Genomic DNA, 22,395 nt, shown 5'->3' with positions numbered 1-22,395 from the left:
TTGCATTTTTATAGAATTTTTCTTGATTATTCCTCATATTAGTTTCATAAAAAAAAAGAGTGCAAATCCTAGTTGTTTCCTTGTTCTTGTGGTTTGAAGTGCTACTATTACAAGAAAGAGATCGTTATATCTTGGTAGACAGTCGCCAAAGATCGTGAGCACCAGTGTGGGGCAGATATTGTCTTAAGGACATAGAATCAAATTTTAGTTTCGGTTTCATTCATTTTTTTTTTTTTTTGTCTATTTTTTCGTATACAGCACTGAAAGTGTTTTTGATTTTTATTTTAATTCAGGTTCTAGTAGGTACTGTTTACTTTTTTTTTTTTTCAATAGAAAAAGTATACTGTACTATTTAATAAGAATAACAAAAGACAAGGGAATAATAGGCATTTTTGGGTTGGTTTTAGAGCATCTCCAACAATCCTTGTTAAAGTAAAGACCATTATAGAGCTTCTATTGGGATCACAACTTCTACTTATCTACACCCAAATAAAAAAATGGAGTGGTGGAGAACAAATAACGGTTTAGGATGCCAATACACTACGTGAAAATTGAAAATTTTGACAAAAAAAATTGTCAGGCTAAGGCCCATGAATTTTCAAAACTGAATTTTGATGATCTAGGACCGTTGAAATTCTAGATAATCCCAAATTTGACGGCTTAGAGCTGTCGAATTTCTCCCATCCTTCATTAATTTGATAGTTTTGGCTCGTTGAAAAAAAAAATTTGACAATGAAAAATTCGATTCCAATTCGACCCCTTTGTCCGTGGCCGTCAAATTTGGGCTTTTTTCACATTGTGATAAAAACTTTCTTTTCAAGAGGGGTGAGTGCAGGTTCTCGACTAGCCAAAGCCAAGGTGCGGAGCTGAGCTCCCACGACTCAACAATCTCACCTTCTCTTTAAACATAACACACACACACACACACACACACACAAACTCATATGTGTATTGTGTAATGATTTTGTAACTCAACCTAATAAGGTGACTCAAAAACTCAACTGATGTATACCCAGCAAAAACCATAGTTTTTTTTCCCGGGATGCACAACTGCACATCCCCATAAAACATAAGGACTGTTTTCTTCAAGGGGCACTTTGCAATGGTGATATTCACCACCTCTCATGATCAAAATTTCCAAAATTGGGATGCTTAAGAGGAATTTTCTATTTGAATTTCCCTCCAGAAGTATAATGGTTACCGGTTTCAATATCTTGAGCATACCCTGTTTTACAAAGGTTAAAAGCCTCTATGACTGTCCTAGAACTCTTGTTATTCCAATAGAAAATGCCACGAACAAGAAAGAGAAAATCTAGACGAAATATTTAAAGATGAAGAATAAATTGAGTGATCCCATGTTTTAATCCAACCAAAAATAAAATACAAGGAGTTATGTTGGAAAAGAATTAGAGAAAATATCATTTTGCATTAGCGAACTGAACAGTTGTAGGAAACGTAAGTGTCATATTCATAGAAATGGAGTGGCATAAATCTCAAAATTATTACTTCACTAACAATGGAAAATTCTTATATTAGACCAAAATGAATATAATCTTTATTAGGAAGATGATATCTATCTTCTTCAGTAGGATTAAATTGCTAAACTACAATAATATAATAAAAGCAAAACAGGATATTGCATAATAAAAGCACAGTTGGAAAATTGAAAAATAACTTACATGGAGAAAAGGTATCACAAGATATAAATATAAAAGAGGTTAAGATTAAAATGTTTTCCTATGATATTTGCCAAATGAGAGTCCACAAGGGCAAATTCTATGTTCTTTGAGGGGATTTTTTTTTGGTTGAAAAAAGGTTAAAAAGTAGAACCATTTACCGATAAGACTCTTCCAATCAAATGTTTATCGTCCTCAAAGAAAACAATATCGTGAGACTTGATGAAGCTTTGGGTAGCAATTGTAGCTTCTCACTAAATTCCGCCCACTCCTTCTCTTCATCCCTTGATGATGTTTCTTTTGTGGTGATGGTAATGTTCTCTAAGACCACTGCATTCTTAAATAAATATTCAAGAAACTTGAGTTCATTCTCACACCCTTCAAGATTCTTGATCTCAACAGATTTGAGGTGATTAAATATACAATGGGATGATAATTCTCCTAGCCAATCTCCTCTCTCATTTTTAAAGTCAAATATCTGCTAAGAACCAGAACAATGACATAAATCAATACTACTTTCCAGATTTCTATATGGCATTTGTGAGCGATAGTCCCACATAACCTAGGTATCAAGACCTTGGGCTCTATATAAATCTGGGGTAATCCCCACCTTACAAGCTGGTTTTTTGAGGATGAGTTAAACACATGGGATTCTACATGGTATCAGAGTGAATAATCACATGGATGTAGGAGACACGTTACATGTGAGGGGGATTGTGAGCAACAGTCCCACATAGCCTAGGTATCAAGACCTTGGCTATATATAAACCTGGGGCAATCCTCAACTTAAAAGCCGATTTTGTGAGGATAAGTTAGGCCCCATGGGCTTCTACAGTATTACAAATAATATAAAGAATATAGTAAAAGATATGGTAATTGTCTATCCCAGTAAGAAGAGTTATCTCCAAAATCAGATGAGCTAATTCGAGCTATTTAAGCAAAAAACTAATGATCTAGATAAATGATGATAATAAATTACTAAAGTGTTTGGTCAGTACCTTAGCTAATTGCAAGACAAGAGTCTCTATACAAGGACAGCTCTCCAGTAAGTTCACTATTGCTCGATTAAGAGAACTTCTACGTAATCTCGTCACCTTCAAATACTTTAGATTCTGAAATGGAATTGGCAGCCATTTCAGCAAGCATGAGGATTTTGAGAAAGTCTGTGCCCATAAAAAAAGGAGAAAAAAAATGGAAAATCAATTTAGACAATTGTATTTACAAAGCAAATAAGATATAATCAAGAGTCAACTTAAAAGAAGAGATGCATTGTAGTGGTTAGAAATAAGACTTAGACAGGGGAATGCTAACGTCTAAGACCTTATGGCGACGTTAGCGTTAACATTCTCCAACACTTTTTTTTTCAATAATACTCATATTCATTTTGTCTTTCAGTAAAAAAATAGGGGTATGATGGTCTTTTACACAATAGACGCTTGCTTGCATTGACTGCCAAATCATTGATTGCAACAAGACATTTAATTGTAAAAATTAAATGCCCTTAGCATTTATTAAGTGAGAGACTAGCATTTATTATGTAAAAAGATTAATATATCCTTGTCTTTTTCACTAAAAGATAAAATGAGTAGAGTATTATTGAAAAAAAATAAAAAATGGGTAGGGGTAGTACTGGAGAAAAAAAAAAGTGTTAAAGAGAATGCTAACGCCCACATGAGGTTTTGGACATTAACATTCTCTATATCTAAATAAATGTGTTATTTTCCCAAAGAGTCATGATCCATAACGGTGTCCGACTCCTATAGCAACCTAACTATTTGGTTGGAGATTAAATACAATTTGCTGTGTGAAATGTAGAAAGCAGCTTAGTTAGTAACTAATTGTTCTTTACCAAAAAGGAGAAAGAAAAGCATACCTGAATGCACCAACCAGATAGTGTTAGAGTTTTTGCATTATGAAGCTCCCTAACAAATTTAACGAAACAATCCGGAACCACTTCAATGTTTGCATTAACAAGAGAGGAAAGATTCTCCAAATAAAAATCCTTAAACATTAAACCTTTCAACTTAAATGATGTGAGATTTGGGGTGCATATCCTCATCATACAAGAACAAACATAAATCCCATAACTATTTTTCACAACTAAGTTCTTAAGTTGCAAAGCTGATATATTGAGTACTTTAAGATGTCCATGATCGCAATTCTTGATGATCAAATTTTCCAAAATCGGGCAACTCAAGATGAGCTCTCCATCGGAATCGCCACTAGGAAGTGTAACTGATACTAGTTTCAAAGTCTTGAGATGGGCAGCTGAACATATCGATTTGGGCAGTTGGACTTGGACTAGTAAGCGCCTTTGATTTAAGTTCGAATTAAATATCCTCATGGGCAAACGAAAGTGATTATTAGGCAATTCAAAGGGTTGTTCAGCGCAATCAGATACTTGTATATAGAGCTCTTGAACATGTTGTTGTAGTACAACATTAATCCATGTTTCCATTCTATCTGAATTGAAATAAAAATTAGAAAATAAACAAAATCTGTTTATATTGATAGAGTTGTCACGAGAAAGCAAAATATTATCCACAAAATCCATAAATCCATCTTTATAAGTTGCCTCGTTCCGATCTTGATTTCTTTCTGTTGTAGTATTCTTATTATTTTCCCACAAACGATGATCGAAGTTTAGATTTGGAAGAGAGCCATAAATACCTCCAACTTTTGGATAGAAGGGATGTATGAACTACTTCTTTCATGTCAAGGAAAGAGAGGATGTCATGGAGAATGGGTTCAGGTAATCCATTGATTCTGTCTGCATCCATCTGACTTCTTGAGAACAATAAAACCCTATTTCAATATAATAAAAATGTTATATAAAAGGAATATCAAAAGATGAAGAACGACTCCGAGATTTATGCCTACGGAAATTAACAAGGCTGTAGAAGCGTAAATTTGTTGTTGTTTGGACGAGTCTAGCTATTTAAATTTTGAGATATTATATTGCCACACCAACTTTACTAAAAGCACACTAATTCCTGTGGTTTTAAGAATTGGGTGGGTCTCCAAATTCCAAGAGAGTTCGTTACATTGTTTATTGTAATTCTCAAAACACTTTTATAACCAACGAACTCATGAGTTTGTCACTTTTAATATCTATGAATTCCTAGACGTACCAAGCTAATTCATTGATTATAAAAGTGATGAATTTACTCAAAATGCATGTTTTGCAGATTAAAATGAATAGTGCACCAAAAACGAAATTTGGACATAAGTTGCACACATTTTGAAAGGCATCGTGAGGCTACCGCATTATCTGAAAGGCATTCGTGTCTTGTTAAAAACACAAAAGATGTTTGGCTTCAAAATTGGGATGCCTGATACCTTATTTACAATTATTTATTTTATACTCAGTTTTATGCTTGTAATGTAATTGCTTTCTTTTCCTCCCATTTTATTTTAGTGTATAAATATCATCAATTTGTTCATTGGTGAGTCCTTGTCACCATTTAGTTTGTAAATCTGTTCTAAGATCAATTATGTTTTTATAAATTTCATTTTTAAATCAAGGGTAAATTTTCAAATAGTTACCGAAGTTTTCAAAAATACTGAAAGTGTTATATGTGTTGACAAAATGTTATCAAAGTGTCAACATTAGCCACATTTCGAAAATACCGAATTTTTTTTTAATTATTTGAAAATTTACCCTTAAATCATGGGGCTCTTTTATCATTTCAACAGGTAAATCAAAATGTAGAGTTTTTATTTTTTTATCCATCACTGTTATCTGTCGCAATAACTCATAAATCCTTATAAATTTGAAAATTCTTGTGAAAGACAAGTACCCTATTGCTCCAACTGTAGATCCATGCCTGTACCTAGTTATGTAGGGAGTAAGAGGAACAAATGATTCACTCGAATAGACTTGGATGGGCAGTTATTCATTTAGACTAACTGAAACCTACTAGAATTTAATTAAAAAACTTGGCAATAAACGAGCCCACTATTATCAACTTCATCACGGGCTTAATCATTGGGCCTAAAATATATAAATAAATCTCTCTCAACCAAGATGAGCTTGATCAGTGAGAATTGAAAGATTGTTTGGGTAACATGTGACAAATCAATAAGATTTGAAGCAATGATTCTCTTAATTTTTCAGTTTTATTTTCATTTGGGATCATACATAAAAACAAAAAGGGGCGGACAAAACTGGACTTTTGTTCGTTGTGGGCCATAATAAATCTGTAGTATTTGAAAATGGGTAGGGCCCTTGCTGGCATTTCATGGGTTCCAATTCAATATGGGCTTTGACTTAATTAACGAGATACACCCTCACAATTCCCAAACCTCTTTGATAGACTAGTTGCACATTACCTATCACCTGTCGCACTCCAACCTAAAAAAATAAAGTCCCATCTCTATTTGTTGGACCTCATTAAAGAAATTTACATCAATATCTTTGCTATTATAATGAGAGGAGTAGAGTTGGTTCAACACCAAAATATGAATGACCAAAAAATGCCTCCACTTTCAAGTTTAAACCTATTATTATTATCAAGGTCATTTTTTTTTGTCAAAATAGTGAAAATGTCAATCGCACAACCTTATAATCACGTTGATTAATTTTTAAAATTAAAAAAAAAAATCCTGCTTACTTTATAATCTTCAAAAATCTTTTAATTTATAATTTAAATTACAAATAAACCCTTTTGACATACATGCGTCTCAACATGCCACCTTCTAACTAAGATAAAGAACCTATCATTACTAAGAGTTCGTGCAAAATTTACACCAAATGGCCAAATCTATGGCAAGAGTACCTTCAAATAATTTACTTTACACATGATCATGAAGAACACATGCATCATGAAGAGCACACAGACCAAGAAAAGCTTATGAAAGGATAAGCTTATGGAGCTTTGGTGCGGTGATTCCTCTTCGACTTCCAAGAAGAAGAAAAAGAAAATGAAAAAGAAGCACAATGATGTTTTTATTTTTTCTCTTTTAAGTACAATCATATTAGTGGAATACAAAGTTGCTTTTTGTTAAATGATGGAATGCAATTCGTATTAGGTGACATGCAACTTAGTTGATCCTTAATTGCAACATGTTGTGTTGCAGTGACCTCAAGATTGTACCTCATATTGCACATCCTAATGATGCTATGCACTTTCCCGTTATGATGTGCGATGTGAGGTATAATCTTGAAGTCATTCCAACATCATTCTGTTTCTTTTTTAAGTCTATAATGACACCAGTGGAGTGCAAAGTGGCTTTTTGTTAAGCGACGGAGTGCAATCCATAATAGGTGACGTGCAACTAGTCGGTCCGGAATTGAAAACAAGGTTTGGGGATTTGTGATGAGCAGAGTTGACTATGAGCGAAGTGATGAGGTTGATTGTTGAAGAGCAGTGAGGGAGGGTCGAAGAAAAACCAAATCATGGAGACAAACTCATTGAAGAAGAAGAATAGTGATATTGATGAAGATAGAATGAGTGATTTACCAGAACCGATTATCCATCACATCCTCTCTTTACTTGACATGAAAGAAGTAGTTCATACTTCCCTTCTTTCCAAAAAATGGAGGTATTTATGGATTTCTGTTTCCAATCTAAAATTCGATCATCGTTTGTGGAAAGTTAATATGAAGAAACAAAATCAATGTTTTGTTTTCCATAAAGATAGATTTTTGGATTTTGTGGACAAGGTTCTGATTCATCGCGACAACTCTTATAATATAGAGAGATTTTGTTTATCTTCTTGCAATTCAAGTAGAATTGAAGCATGGATCACTGCTGCAGTAAGACAACATGTTCAGGAACTCCATCTTGAAATCTCTGATTGTGATGGACAACAACAACACCTTCAATTGCCCGATTCTCTCTTCACTACAGCAATTGTTAGGGTATTTAAGTTGCAATCAGATGAAAAGAGCATTACAGTCCCAATCCAACTTCCGAATTCGATGAGTTCAGCTGCCCATCTCAAGAATTTGGAACTAGTATCAGTTAAACTTCCGAAGGGAGATTCCAATAGAGAGCTCTTTTTTAGTTGCCCAATTTTGGAAATTTTGATCATAAAAAATTGCGACATTGATCATTTGAAAGTTCTCAATATATTGGCTTTTCGGCTTAAGTACTTGGTTTTGGAAGATAATTATTGGGATCGGTGTAAGATTAGGATTTGTAGCCCAAATCTCACGTCATTCCATTGCGAGAACTATACTTACACAGACCATTCTCTGGAGAGCCTTTCCTCTCTGGTTAGTGCAAACATTAGTTCATGCATGAGTCGAGAAATGGATGCTCAATATCTGATCAAAGTCCTTAAAGAGCTTTACAATGTAGAAACTCTGACACTATCTCGTTGGTGTCCTCAGGTGGTACCTTTTTCTTCTCCTATTGATGACTCATTCCCTCAAATTCCCATGATGTAAACATTGGTCTCTGTTTAAAAAGAAAAATGATGAACTACCTGCCTGAATCGGATGTGTAATCCACACCTTGTACACCCTCCCTAAAATCATGGTCGTCCCAAACACATATTAACTGTGATGGTGTGAAACTTATTTTTTTTGTCTTATAATGGGTAGTCCTCACCCCTCGGGTGAGATTAATCCCATGGTCACTGGCATTGTCCCCCTGGAAAGTCCTATGTGCAACTGGTTGAGTCGAGGGTCAACCGGACCCTGGAGTGTGGCCCCAAGGAATTTATTACTTCTTGGGGTTTCAAACACTTGACCTACCCGTCCTGAGGAGTTTATCAAGGCTCGGCTTGCCACTAGGCCAACCCTTTGGCGTTGTGATGGTGTGAAACTCAATTGCAAACACGTTTGTTCCTAACATCAAGACCAACCTAAGAAACTTACTACTCCCTACCCTTTCAATCTGCACATGCAGGGAGCAGTAAGGGTGATGCACCATATGTTATACCATTTTCTGCTGTGTGTGTGTGTGCGAGCATGTGTGTGTGTGCTTGTGTGGTGGGTGTGCCTGCGTGTGTGTGTCTTCTTGTATTCTCATTTACCTAATGGGCCTACTTTATCTGGATTTTTCACTGAGACACACAACTTCTTGGGGGAGTGAGGGGGTTGGTCAATAATCCAATCCTCCTGACGTTGCAATGTCTGCCAACGTATGGACTTATTTACATGTTTTGGCCACATAATTTTAGGCATTTCCTTTTTATTTTTTTGGCTTTTGATTCAGTGGTTAACATTTGCTTTCCTTCTGGTTCTTGGGTTGTGACATTTGAACAATAGAGACAACCTACAAGTCCTATTGTTAAGCATTGCAGTACATTTTCTCTTTCTTTTTCAACAAAATTGTTGATTTTTATTATTTGTTTCATAAGTATGTTTGTCTAAATTGTTTTCTCATTTTCATGTGCAAAGACTTCATCAGAATCCCCCGATGAATTAGAACGGTTGCCCAATCCTTTTAACAATCTGAGGCATTTGAAGCTGACAAGGTGGCGTAATAGTTCTTCGATGCGAGCAATAGCCAATTTACTAGAGAACTCTCCTTACATAGAAACTCTATTTATGAAATTAGAGAGTTTTGATTATGACAAGGTAATCATATTTTCTGTGACTACATTCTTTAATTCATTTATAATACAATTTAGAATATCTGCAAAAAATATATATATTTATCTATCATTGTTCTGGTTATTATTAGAAAACATACAAGGCAGTGGATTGGGGATCTCAATTATCGTTCCATTGCATGTTTTATCACCTCAAATCTGTTGAGATCCAGAATCTAGAAGGGTGTGAGAATGAATTCAAGTTTCTTGAATTTTTACTAAAGAATGCAGTGGTCTTAGAGAACGTTACTATCACCACAATTGAGGCATCAAGGGATAGCAAGGATTTGGCGGACTTTAGTAAGAAGCTACAATTGCTACCCAAAGCGTCTTCACGTGTCAAAATATTCTTTCTCTTTAAGAGGGTAACTTTTTTTTTTTGATTAGTAAGTAGGGTAACTTGATTGGCAGTTCCTACCTCTCTTAGTCTAAAACTCCATATAGATGTGGTTTCCTTGATATCATTAGCATGAATAATAAAGTTGGTAAATTGTTGTACTTTTTGAGCTCATATCAAAACCTTTTCCCCTGTTTTTGATTTTTCTTTTAGTGAACTTTTTCATGGGACAACATTTTAAACTTGACCTCCATTTTTATATCTTGTGATACTTGTTCTCCATGCATTTTATTCTTTCAATTGGATTAGAACTTGGATCTCCAAAGGAGGGCTGAGTGTCTTTTACTCTTGACCAAAATAATTTTATGCCAAGTCCCAAAAATGCCTAGTAGCACAAATTTTGGAGCACATTGATTCCATGAACCATCGAATTTGTCAACCTAGTTACCCAAAATGGCCTTTCTTAATTATAGTCCAATAAAACATGATTTGGGAGATGAGACACCCATTCTAGAATGAGGTAATTGTCATGTCTATGACTGCATTCTTTAATTTACTTGTAGTGCAATTTCGATACCTGACAAATAGCATAATTTATCAATCAATGTTCTAGGTACTGTGCATGAGATTGGGGAGCAAAATTATTGCCATAATGCATGTTTTATCACCTTAAATGTGTTGAGATTCAGGGTTTTGAAGAGTGTGAGAATGAACTCTACAACGTCAAGGTCAACAATTTTTATTTTTGAGTTCAATAGTTTTATTGTCGAGCTCACTGATTTTTATTTATTGTTGAGCTCACCATTTTGTATTGTTGAGTTCAACAATTTAAAAAAAATGTCAAATTTGACAATAAAAATATTGAACTCAAAAATAAAAATTGTTGAACTCGATATTGTAAAATCCACTCGTTTTCATTTTTTCAAGTTTTTCCAAGTAATATACATGGAAAAATCGACTTAAAACTTGACATAACAACTTGTATAGATGTTTTCAAACCAAAATAACCATCTTTGATCGATTTTCATCCAAAAACGAAATAAAATGATTGAAAAACCCTAGCTTCAATTTTTGTTATAAATTGTTTAAATAAATAAATAAATATATATATATAAATTCAAAATGAAAAGTATATCATTTTTATTCGTCATTCATGCTAATTTCAAAAATATTATAACCTAAGATAAGGTTGAGGGACCATTAAGAAGATAAAATTTTACTAAATGAACAATGAAGAAAAGCCCTAAAACTTAAAGACTACCTAGAAAGAAAAGCTCCCGTCAAGGACCATTAAGTAATTTTCCCTTATTTTATAACTTGTAGGCTTCGCCTAATGTGCTTGATGACTGCCATAGGCCAGGTGCTGTTTTATTATTTTTTTTCTTCTTAAGTTTTAATCCTACACTTTCGAAGCCAATAGAAGTGTCAATGGGTTCGTTCCGATCCAATATTGAACCACCTAGAAAATTATACATATTATGACAGGTATTTTCGTAAATTCATATACATGTTGTAAGCTTTCGGGGTATTTTTATAATTCGAATGTTTTATTTGATGAGGTTGAATAAGTTCAAATTTATTTTAATAAGTAATCATTACAAAAAATTTCATTATAAAATTAATGAAGAAAATGAAATAATTTTGCAAGAGATTCCCAACTAGAATGTTTTATTTGATGAGGTTGAATAAGTTCAAATTTATTTTAATAAGTAATCATTACAAAAAATTTCATTATAAAATTAATGAAGAAAATGAAATAATTTTGCAAGAGATTCCCAACTAGATACCATTCTTTGCAAAACATTTGCATTGCAAACTACTTGTACTTAAATGATTTGTAATTTCCCAAGTAGGCTTTAAAAATATTTGCCTCTATTCACATTTATAAAAGAAATTTGACAACGATGAAATACGGTGGTTGGATTGTGAACCATTCATATTTTATTCAGATACATATTATTTTGTCTTAATCTAAAAAATAATTTAAAAATTAATAATAAGATCTGAAGCATATGTTGAGAATGTAATTCATTGATATGTTTAAAAAAGATTTCGATTGAACGATTGAGAATTATGTAAGGTTGTCAATGGATATTTATCCGATCGAATATAGATATCCATATTCGAATACGAAAAAAATCACTAATATTCAAATTTGAATTCGAATCCATTGGATATTCAATAGCAAATTTCGAATTCGAATATGATAATATTCGATTCGGATTCGAAACTTGTTTTTTTTTTCCTCAAATCCAAAAATCCCTTATCTGCAATCTCAAAAAACTCTTTTGACAATCGGACTTTGAACCCATTCATCTTCAAACAAAAAATAACCATCCTTAATCGATTTTCATTCAAAAATGAAGCAAAATAATTGAAAAACCCAAGTTCTTTTTACATACATATTTAAAATGTTTGAAAAAACTCTTGAAAATGATTTCTTCTCCCTTTTCAAATCCTTTCCATCAGATTGAAATCTCTGAAACTCAATCGGGATGCCAGAAATCCAAATTTTTTGGTCGAAAATGGTGAATTTGAATGGTTAGTGCAACAATGAAAAAAACTTGACTTTTTTAAAAAGACACCTTTTTATGTTTTAAACCCGTGTTTTCTATGTTTTAAACACATTTTTTTTTTAAACATAATAATAAGAACCTATTTTTTGGGTAGGCCTATGATTAATTTTTATGACCTTATGGTTGTTTGTGATTTAGCCATAAAATGTTATCTAATATGCATTTTATAATAATGTCTTGATGTTATGATTTTTATATATATTTTTTTCAATAGTGTCATTTTGCTCAAAAAATACATTGATGGTTACATTTATTTTTATCATAAAATGTATAATTATGTGTGTAGAAGTTTCATTTTTTCTTTGTTTTATTATAATTTTTTTCTTGATTTTTCTCTCTTTTCCGAAGTTTTCCCTTATAATTTTAAACCCGTATTCCGACTTAGTGACTCCACAAGAAGTATTAAGCGAGTGTGAATTTACTATTTCCACTAAGATGAGAGCTTGATGTACTAATTCACTAAATATTTTGGATCCATTACCTTCTTCCATGGCTTCAAATCTCAGTTTGACTAGGAATTAGCCATGATACATTGCTTGTGTTGGACATTGTGTTCAACATTGCGCTGATGTGATAGTGTTTTTTGCACCAAGTTCAATAAAATTCAATAAAATTGTTTCAACTATTCAGTGCCAAGGGAATATATACAAAACAATAAGTTATGAGTGGTGATAATCGAAATCACTTTTCTTTACTCTCCCTTCACATACCCGTACATCCTTTGCTTCGGGATATAGTAGGACATATATTTATAGTTTTGTGAAGAGAGAGAACAAACAAAGTGAGTCAGATTACAAGGACTCTTAGGTAACATCTCCCCAATGTCCAGTGTTAATAGTTGTCACTTCTTTTTTATTTGAATCATGATCATTTGACTATTCCATGTGGCAAACTCAATCGACTACCCTAATGTGAAAATTTTGGAATCGTAGATCTTTGCTCCTTGAGATACATGGCTGCATTTTCCCATAAAAAAGTGTATCTCGAAGAGCACATATCTATGAATCTTGGACTTGTCACATCAAGTAGTCCATTGAGTAGGCCTCATGGGGTAGTCAGATTATCATGACTCTTTGAGTAATGCTGGGGTTGAAACAGTAGTTCTACTGTGATTCTCACAATTGTAACATGGCTTAATATCCACGTCATTTAGGGGTACAACTTGATCCGGTTTAAATCGAGAATCAAACCAAACTGATAGCTTTGGGGTGGTTTGGTTCAGTTTGGAACAAGTTGTGGTTCAGTTCCAAGTTATGAAAATGGAGAACCGATCAATTTGGTTTGGTTCTCGGATCAAACTTGTATAGAACTGAATCAAACCCCTGTGTAATAAATAAATACATATGTATATAATAATTACTATGAATTATTTTAAGAGTTAGTACATAAATTAGTGATCTTTTATGGCTAAACTAATGACTTTTTATGGATAGATTTGTACTTTATTATATGAAAATTTATGTTTATCTTTTCATTAAAAAATATTACTTATAATTTATAAAATATTTGCAATCCGTTGAACCGAACCGACTTTAATTCGATTTGCTTCCAATGGAAATTAGTTCGGTTTTGGTTCTTATTTAGTGGAACCAACCTATGTTGGTTCAATTCCACTTTGACCTCAAATCGAATCGAACCGAACCAAATTGCACCCCTAATGTCATCCACTTAATGAGTCAGCAGCCACATCATCATTTATTATTTAAAAATAAATAAAAACTTGGTGAAGAAGTTAAAAAAACATAAACTTGGTGAAGAAGTTAACATCTTCTCCTTTTCTCTTCTTGTTTCTTAGATGAAGTCATCTCCTCTATTTTTTTTGTTTTTTAGATTGAAGTTAACAAGTCCAAATACTCAAGGTTTTATGGTTCATCAAGTATTTATTTGTCTTTTCTTTTGACCTTTTGGATTTTACCATTGAAAATTCCATTAGTTGAACAAAAGGTCCATTCTCTCTCTCTCTCTTTTTTGTCTTGTCCTCTCTTTAAATCTCGCAAGCTCTATTGAAGTTTGAAGCATTCATCGCGAATAATGAACCTCATTCTTCATTAAAGCATAGTAAAGATTAATTCAAGTTTCTACTTTTTTTAGTTTCATCACCAAGTTTCTTCTCTTAATAATAAAGAGAGAAGAGAAAAAGATGTTAGCTTCTTGATTAAGTTTTTATTTTTTTAATTTCTTCATCAAGTTTTTATTTACTTTTAATAATAAAAGATGACATGACTGCTTACTCTTTAAGTGAACCACATCAGAATTGTGAGAATCACAGTACAACTGCTGTGTCATCCCATCATTACTCTGACTCTTTTTTGTTTTTGTAAGGGTAGTTTAGTTACTTTATTATAAGGGGTGCTTTGGTTTTTTGAATGAAATCCTTCTAGGGTTAGAGTTGAAACTTGAAACCCTCTGTGTAACAAGTTTACAAGACAGAGAAGTGAGAAGTGCGAAGTCTCTTGAGTTTATAAGATTTATAGCAAGTGTTTACAAAGGGTTCTGTTGTTTAAATTGGAATTGGAAGGGTGATTGAAAAGAGAAAAGCAACAAGCATGGAAGGAAGCTCAAGTATGGGTGGTCATGAAGACAGAATCAGTGATTTACCTGACCCTATTCTCCATCACATACTCTCATTCATCGATATGAAAGAGGTAGTTCACACAAGCCTTCTTTCAAGAAGATGGAGATATAAATGGATATCTGTTCCCTGTCTCAACTTTGATCATCTTTTGTGGAATAAACTTAATACAAAGAAACAAAATCAAGAGATAGTTTATAATAAAGATGGATTCATGGATTTTGTAGACAAGGTTCTGTTTCTTCGGGACAACTCCAACATACACAAATTTAATCTCTCAAGTGGCAATTACTGCAATGCAGATAGAATTGGTACATGGATCACTGTTTTAGTAAGGCGACAAGTTCAAGAACTTCATCTTGATATCCCAACTGAACAAACCCTTTTGTTGCCTCAATTTCTCTTTACTTCAGTCATAAGGGTATTTAGGTTGCAATCCTGCACGCTGATGACTCCAATCAGACTGCCCAATTCGATATGTTCAGCTTCTCACCTCAAGACACTGGAACTCGTATGGGTTCAACTTCCCGACGGAAATCCTAGTGGCGAGCTCCTCTTGAGCTGCCCAAATTTGGAAATTTTGATCATGAAAAGCTGCCATCATGGAAATCTCAAACTTCTCGATATATCAGCACTTCAACTTCAGAAGTTGGTTTTGGAAACTTCTTGTTATTCTGGGAAGATCAAGATATGTTCCCCAAATCTCACATCACTCCAGCTCACCGGTCCAATGGTTGATTTATTTTCTGTGGGCAACCTTTTCTGTCTTGTTACGGTAGAGACTCTAATATTATCTGGTTGGTGGCTTCAGGTTCGTTTTATTTTCTCCTTTTTGGGAAAATGGCATATATCAATTTAGATATAGGACTTGTTGCTAACCATTACTATGCATTTGCTTCGTAATTGTCAGAATTTATTTTCCATTTTTCACTCTTATTTATGGGCACAGAAATTCGGACTTATGTTGAAACGACTATCAGTTTCAGTTCATAATCTAAGGTATTTGAAGCTGACTGCATTGTATAATGGTTCTTGTTTTCGGGTGATAGTGAACTTACTTGAGAGATCTCCTTACATAGAAACTCTTGTCTTGAAATTAAAAAAGGTACTTCCCTACCCAAACACTGTAATGGTAATTTTTATTTCTCATATATTCTAACCATTAGTTTATTGGTTAAAGAGAATGATCAGCATTAGACAAAATTTCCATTCTGGCTCGATGTTCATTTTAATTCCCAAAACATGAAGAGCGAGTTCCCAGGTTTTTTGAATTGACGATCTCGCTGATATAAAGTAGCGAGATCACTGATATTTATTTGAGAAGTGACAATCTTCTAGGTTTGCTACTTTTTAACGAGCTCGTCACTATATAAACCAGCGAGATTGTCATTTTGAAAAGAAAAATAAAATCAGCAATCTCATTACTTTATAGCTGCAAGATTGTCACTTTGAAAAACTTGTGATCTCATGCATCATGTTTTGGGAATTAAAATGTACAGTGAACCAGAATTGGAATTTCATCATATTCAGCTCACAAAATAGTAATTTACCCTTAAACAAACTGCATTAACTCACCTTGTTTTGGAAACAACTCTTATTTGGTTGAGATAATAACCATAAGCCGTTCTATACTGACATCCTACGACACTGCACTGATGTGGTGGTGTGCACATAACCATAGATGCGTTTCACTCTACCTCGAGGAAAAGTATCTATGTTTTACACACCACCACGTCAGCCAAGTGTTGTACGCAGTATTGTAGGAAGTTCAGTTTAGCATTTTTCAACAAACCATGTCTGGTACTGCAATTTTTTTCTTATACATTTTAGAAACCTAGAAAGTTGTATTGATTTGTTGATCATTTTTTTGGGTTCTTAGACGACACATAACACAGAAAACAATGAAGAAGATTGGGGAGCCCAATTATCGTTCCATTGCATGTTTAATCACCTCAAATTTGTTGAGATCCAAAATCTTGATGTGTGCAAGAATGAACTCAAGTTTCTTGAATTTCTACTTGAGAAAGCAGTGGCCTTAGAGAACATCATTATCACCACTATTAAGACACTTTCAAGTGATAAAGAGAAGGAGCTGGCAAAATTTAGTAGGACACTACAACGGCTTCCTAGAGCCTCTTCAAGTGTCTTAATATTATTTCTATTGAAGAGTGGATCTTAGTTGGACATTTGATCGGAAGAGTCTTACTCCAGCTAGCCTAAAACTCTATTATCAAAATATGGATTCCTTGATTTCATGGAAATGGAGTTGTACAGTTGGGAAATGTTTGTATTTTTTGAGCTCATGTCTAAAGATTTTTCCCTCCTTAAAGAATGTAGTTGTTGGTCTCGTGGAAATGGAGTTACACATTTTAATCTTAATTTCCATCTTCATATGTTGTGATACCTAATCTCATGAAATGTGATCTTTCAATTTTCTGCCATACCATTACTATGGAATATTCTGTCATAGCAAGAGTGCTAGGATGTCATGGAGGTTTTTAACAATGTAAGAGAGGAAACAATAAAAATATTGTTGTATGTTATTCATCTACTAAAGATTTGGGCAATAGACCTTCTCAACGAATGAAGGAATTAATTGCTGAATGAACATTTCAAGTTTGAGGAATTAATTGCATCCCAACTACATATGCTTCCCTTGTATTTGAAAAGTCTTTCAATTGCAAACTTTTATTACAGATTCTTTTGTTAGTAAATTAATAATTTTAGAATGTATGCAGGCCTCTTTCTATATATGTGACATTTGTGTTTCATAATTTGTAAACTTTACAGGTCAGTAATGCAAAACAGTGTTTCCAACAATTACAATCTTTCCCAACGTATCTCCTTGTATTCTATTTTTGATTGGATTTAAACTTGGGATCTCCAAATGAGTGAGGATGTTTTACTCTGACAAAGAAGTTTATATCATCGCAAAAATTACTAGTAACAAATTTTTTGGAGCACATCAACTCTCTGAAGCATCGACCCACCTTTTTCATGGACCTCAGGCACCCAAAATTGCCTTGATTTGTGGTCATTTTATTAGTCTCTTACATAAGACCACACTCGAGAAGATATGTAAAAATTTGTGGTATCTCAACAGGCACCAAACCCAGTGGGAAATATCTAAATTACTTAATAAATTGTCTATGTTAACTCATTCCCTTGCCATGGTTTCTTTTTCTTGTTTCCAATGTCCTGTTTTCCTCTAATATCATGTTGGGGGACTTCTTATCCTGATAAATTAATCCATAGCCAGCAATGAAGAGGGAATTTGGAATCCTTGTTGTTTGGATTTAAATTTGGTTGCTGTTACATGGGAGTAATTCATGTGTCAGATGGAGAATATTGAGGATGATTTTGAAACCTAGTGCCCCATCTCATCTTGCTACCCACGGAGACCAAGTTGATCGTTCCGAGCCATCTTTTATCAGGTGAGTCAAATCCTTTGAAACTAGTTTAGTTTCTTAAAACGATTTTTTTTTTTTTATATTTAAATTTAAATAATTAGTAGCTTTTGTTTATTATCTTTATTGTTACAATGAGAGGTTGGTGAGTATTGTTGATGCAAATCTGCTTTAATTCGTTAATTAATTTTTTTTAATTACAAAAGTGACTTTTCATTATATTATCTTTACTATTATAGGAAGACAAGAACGAGTATTGTTCTAATTATTAGGCAGGGTATATCTCAACAAACGAGAAAGCGGATCAGGGAGTAATTCCGTTGTGGAAGAATCATCCACAATTTTTTCGAGGAATTGGCCATGACATATCTGATCCATGCATAATATCATGAAAAATGGATTCAATTTTTTTACTGCTACTTTGTATCGGCAATAGATTTGGATATTTACAATTATTGTCCTAATGCATGTTTTATCACCTCAAATCTATTGAGATTCTATGTCTTAAAGGGTGGAGAATGAACAAGTTTCTTGGATTTTTTACTTAAGATTACCACTGTCTTCGATCATTAATATCAACGCAAGTGAGACACTATCAAGGGACAGAGAGAAGGATCTGGCAGAATTTAACAAGAACCTGTAATTTCTACCCAAAGCCTCTTCATGTATTAGAATATTATCTCTCTTAACGAGGAGCTTGATCGACCGTTCTACTGGAATAATCAAGCTGCCCCAATACTGCCCTATAAAATTATGGATTTGTTGAATTCTTGGGCAAACTTGCCTTCCCTTTCATGTTATAGTCGAAGAGGTTTGCAATCAAAGTGTATAGGTGTTCTAGATGGATAGTTTTCCTTGTTGAGCAATTTAATTACTCTGTTTAGGTTACCTTTTCTTGTGATTTCTACACTTAAAGAAGCCATTAAGGCCTTAATGTAGAAAGCAGACTTTTCAGTCCTAATTAATCTAACAAGTGCTTGGATAACCACAGGGCTGAGAGTAAACAAACGTAAAGAAAACTACTGTATTCTCAATGCACTTCAAGTTGATACTTATTAGCAATTCATACAAGAAAGCTCTCGTTGTATACAAACTTGTGTCTTGGAATTAACAGAAGTACTAACCAAGCACTTAGATGAGAAGAGATCAGAAATGAATGTTTTTGTTATCTCAAGATTGTTGAGATTCTGAATCTCAAAGGATATGATTGAATCAAATTCTGAAATATTGGATTGGGGAAATGGAAAGAAAAGAAAAGAAAAACTGCTGAGTTTTTCTCCATTTCTATCGTTTGGATTGTCAAGTGAGGAGAGAAAAGAAAAGTAATATAGAGAGAAACTGAAAAAATGGGTAAGTTTTTCCTCTCTTTTTTTCTCTCTGAATCAGAGAGAAATGGAAGGAAATGAAATGCTCGTGACTAAAAAAAGCTCTAAAAATTAAAACTCTACCATATTTTCTCTCCTAACTTAAGTTTTTCTATTATTAAACCAAACAAGGTGGAGAGAAAGAGTTTCTTTATAGGAGGATTAGATACAAAGTTGGGTTGGGGGACAAGGTTAGTTTTGGGAGGATATTTGGTGTGGAAATTCATCTCTGTCTATTAAATTCCCATCCTTGTATGCTTACTCTTTGAAAAAGAATAACTCGGTAAGGCAATGCCTGATTCGGAACGGGAACACAGATTCTTGGGATCTGAGATTTAGGAGAAATTTCAATGATTGAGATTTGATGGAAGTTACATCTCTTCTAGATCTTCTTAATCTGATCCAATTCAGAGAGAACGAGTATGAAAAAAGGGAATGGTTCAAGACTAAGGATAAGAAGTTCTCAGTCAAGTCTTTCTATTATTGCTTGCTTCCGTTGTGTGATGTTTCTTTCTCTCCATCTGTCATTTAGTCCGCTCTTGTCCCTTCAAAGATCTTTCTTTTTATAGCTTGTCTCTTTGGGTAGAATCCTCACTTTGTATAATTTGATCCGTCGGTGGTGGATTATCCCAAATTTTTGCTATTTTTGTTCAAAGGATGGGGAGTCTGTCAATCACATTCTTATTTACTGTTCTTTCTCCCGTGTTATTTGGATGTTCTTCTTATCTCGTTTCCAAGTGGGTTAGGTTTTTCCTTTTTCTCTTTTGGAGGTTTTAAAGGGTTAGAGTTTCAATATCTTTTCTTCTAGAAAGAGGTATCTTTGAACTATCCTTCCTTCCGCCATTGCTTAGGGTCTCTGGAGAGAGCACAACAACAAGGTATTCCACAGCAAGGAGAACTCATTTCACAGAGTGATTTTAGAGATTTTGAAGTTACTTTTCCTTTGGTTAAAGATGAGTAAGGACTTTGAGGGAGTGAGCTTTCAAGATTTTATTTTTAATTAGGAAAACATTTGACCCCTAGCATTCTGCTGGTTGTGTTTTTTTTCCTTCTTTATTTCCATTCTTTGTTGTTTTTTTTTCTTGTATTGTTGTTTGGGGGCTAGAGTTTCTTTCTTTTCTTTTCTTTTAATGAGTTTCTTTTCTTTCCCTTTCCCTCAATCCAAACACAGTGTAAAACTCATTATTTCCCTAATGTCCAATGACCGTAAAAAGATTTGAGCCATCAAATAAATATGATAGGTGAGCGTTCCTATTTCTTCTAGTTGTCATTGTTATTGTTGTGCATGTGCCTTGTATTCTGTTGGGGGTGTGGCATGGATGTTGGGCCCACTGAGCTGTCCTGGGGGTGTAGGAGGCAGCACACCCTGCCGAGGGTCTCGTTTTGTTTTTTTTTTTTGTAAGGGTTCATAGAAATGGCAAATGCGTAATATTTTTGTTAAAGGTATTTACACCATTTGTATGAGAATATACTTAATGTAAATAGGGTTAGAAAGAGTGGCAATGTGGCTCGAATTTAATGAGGGAGTAAGAGAGATTGTAACCCCTTTTTTCATAGATAAGTAAGGAATCTTTTTGTAGCCTGGAAGTAAGTCAATTTGTTGAATCACGTAAATATTGTATTTTTTTATTATTATTATTATTTATTTCTTTGGTGATTGCTATTGTTGTTCTCTATCCAAGAGAGGTTTGCTTATTCTAAAGTTACATATCTTTACTCCCGACCATCAAGGTTAGGAAGATTAATACTATTTCCATAGTTCTACTTTTTATAATAGTGATTTTTTTGTATTTTTTTCCTTTTATGGTGGGCCACGCCAGGTCAAATTGACAGCCATGGCTATTAGTAGCCGAGGAGGCCATGGTTTCAAATCTAGTCCGAGATGGATGTACTCGATGTCGCAAGCTTCACACCATCTCACGTGGTGGAAACAGTAAATTCACACTTGCTTAAAGATTGGGTTACAAATGCTTAAAGATGGAAAATGAATGGCTAATGATAAAATGAATTGGTAAAATGAAAGCGGTCTATACACGATTTATGTCGTAAGTGCACAGAACCGTAAACCTTTCTAGTTGTGTATCCAGAAGAAAATGATCTATGGTTATGCGCACTTGACACAGGAAAAACTTTGAAGCCTCTCCATGGGATTACATGTGGCATTTTGAAGGAAGTATTCCAAATTTTGGTGAAAATGTAGTGCAAAATAAATTCAAAATGCCATGTGTCCTGTAACGACGAGGGTTTCTTCAAAATTTTCAAACGACTTGCTCACTTAAAATTCGGACTCCTTGCCACATCATCTACGTACAAACGACCTTTGTTTTTTTGAGTCAAATTATCAGGGAGCAGATCCTCTTTAGCCCAATTTTTCTGTAGCTGTTGTCAACGGGTAAGGGTGTGCCACATCAGCAAGACGGTTACGTCCAATCGTTTAAATTTAAACGAATAGTGATCGTCTATTTTCAAACACTAGATTAGGTGTAAAATTCTCTAAATTAAAGACTAAATGAAATTATTAATTTATTTGATAAATTTTGGAATATAAAAAAAAAAATATCCTTCCCTCAAAATTTTAATTTGAGTCATGATTTTCTAATGGCCCCTTTAGCACACACCCCCATACGTAGAAATCTAAAGTTTATTGATAAGTCGTGGATGAATATTACATAAACTCTGATAGGATATTTAAAAAGATTACATCAATCAAGATAAAGGAAATTAGTTTAATATAAATATTAATTTAGTAGAATTTTCTAATGTAAAATATCCTAATTGATATTACTATATAGATTATTCTCCAACATTACCTTCCTTCCTTTTGAGATGAGATACAATGATATGATACAATATATCTTATGCATCATAATATGATACATCCAATTCTCTAACATTTTCCCTCGAGCTATTCAAATGTA

At 33.8% G+C, this 22,395-nt stretch overlaps 3 protein-coding genes across 3 annotated transcripts; 2 read left to right on the top strand and 1 right to left on the bottom strand.

Moving 5' to 3' along the window:
• Positions 1-1,649: 1,649 nt before the first annotated feature.
• LOC147391779 (F-box/FBD/LRR-repeat protein At5g56420-like) lies at positions 1,650-4,539 on the bottom strand. Its single transcript, XM_086417190.1, has 3 exons — positions 3,550-4,539; positions 2,675-2,839; positions 1,650-2,154 (listed from the first exon to the last, which is right to left on the bottom strand). The coding sequence occupies exons 1-3, from the start codon at positions 4,228-4,230 to the stop codon at positions 1,855-1,857; spliced, it is 1,146 nt and encodes a 381-aa protein (XP_086273316.1). The 5' UTR covers positions 4,231-4,539; the 3' UTR covers positions 1,650-1,854.
• A 2,362-nt stretch (positions 4,540-6,901) lies between these two features.
• Positions 6,902-9,800, top strand: LOC147391778 (F-box/FBD/LRR-repeat protein At5g56420-like). Its single transcript, XM_086457516.1, has 3 exons — positions 6,902-8,013; positions 9,028-9,207; positions 9,314-9,800. Exons 1-3 carry the CDS (start codon positions 7,075-7,077, stop codon positions 9,602-9,604), a joined length of 1,410 nt encoding a protein of 469 aa, XP_086313642.1. The 5' UTR covers positions 6,902-7,074; the 3' UTR covers positions 9,605-9,800.
• A 4,053-nt stretch (positions 9,801-13,853) lies between these two features.
• Positions 13,854-22,131, top strand: LOC147391777 (F-box/FBD/LRR-repeat protein At5g56420-like). Its single transcript, XM_086457517.1, has 4 exons — positions 13,854-15,517; positions 15,656-15,811; positions 16,586-18,140; positions 21,298-22,131. The coding sequence occupies exons 1-3, from the start codon at positions 14,681-14,683 to the stop codon at positions 16,883-16,885; spliced, it is 1,293 nt and encodes a 430-aa protein (XP_086313643.1). The 5' UTR covers positions 13,854-14,680; the 3' UTR covers positions 16,886-18,140; positions 21,298-22,131.
• The last annotated feature ends 264 nt before the right edge of the window (positions 22,132-22,395 follow it).

The sequence above is a fragment of the Akebia trifoliata genome, chromosome 11 (assembly GCF_017979445.1).
Source record: "Akebia trifoliata isolate Shusen 1 chromosome 11, ASM1797944v1, whole genome shotgun sequence".
In the NCBI taxonomy this organism is placed as follows: Eukaryota; Viridiplantae; Streptophyta; class Magnoliopsida; order Ranunculales; family Lardizabalaceae; genus Akebia; species Akebia trifoliata.
This window is presented reverse-complemented; position numbering and strand designations above follow the sequence as displayed.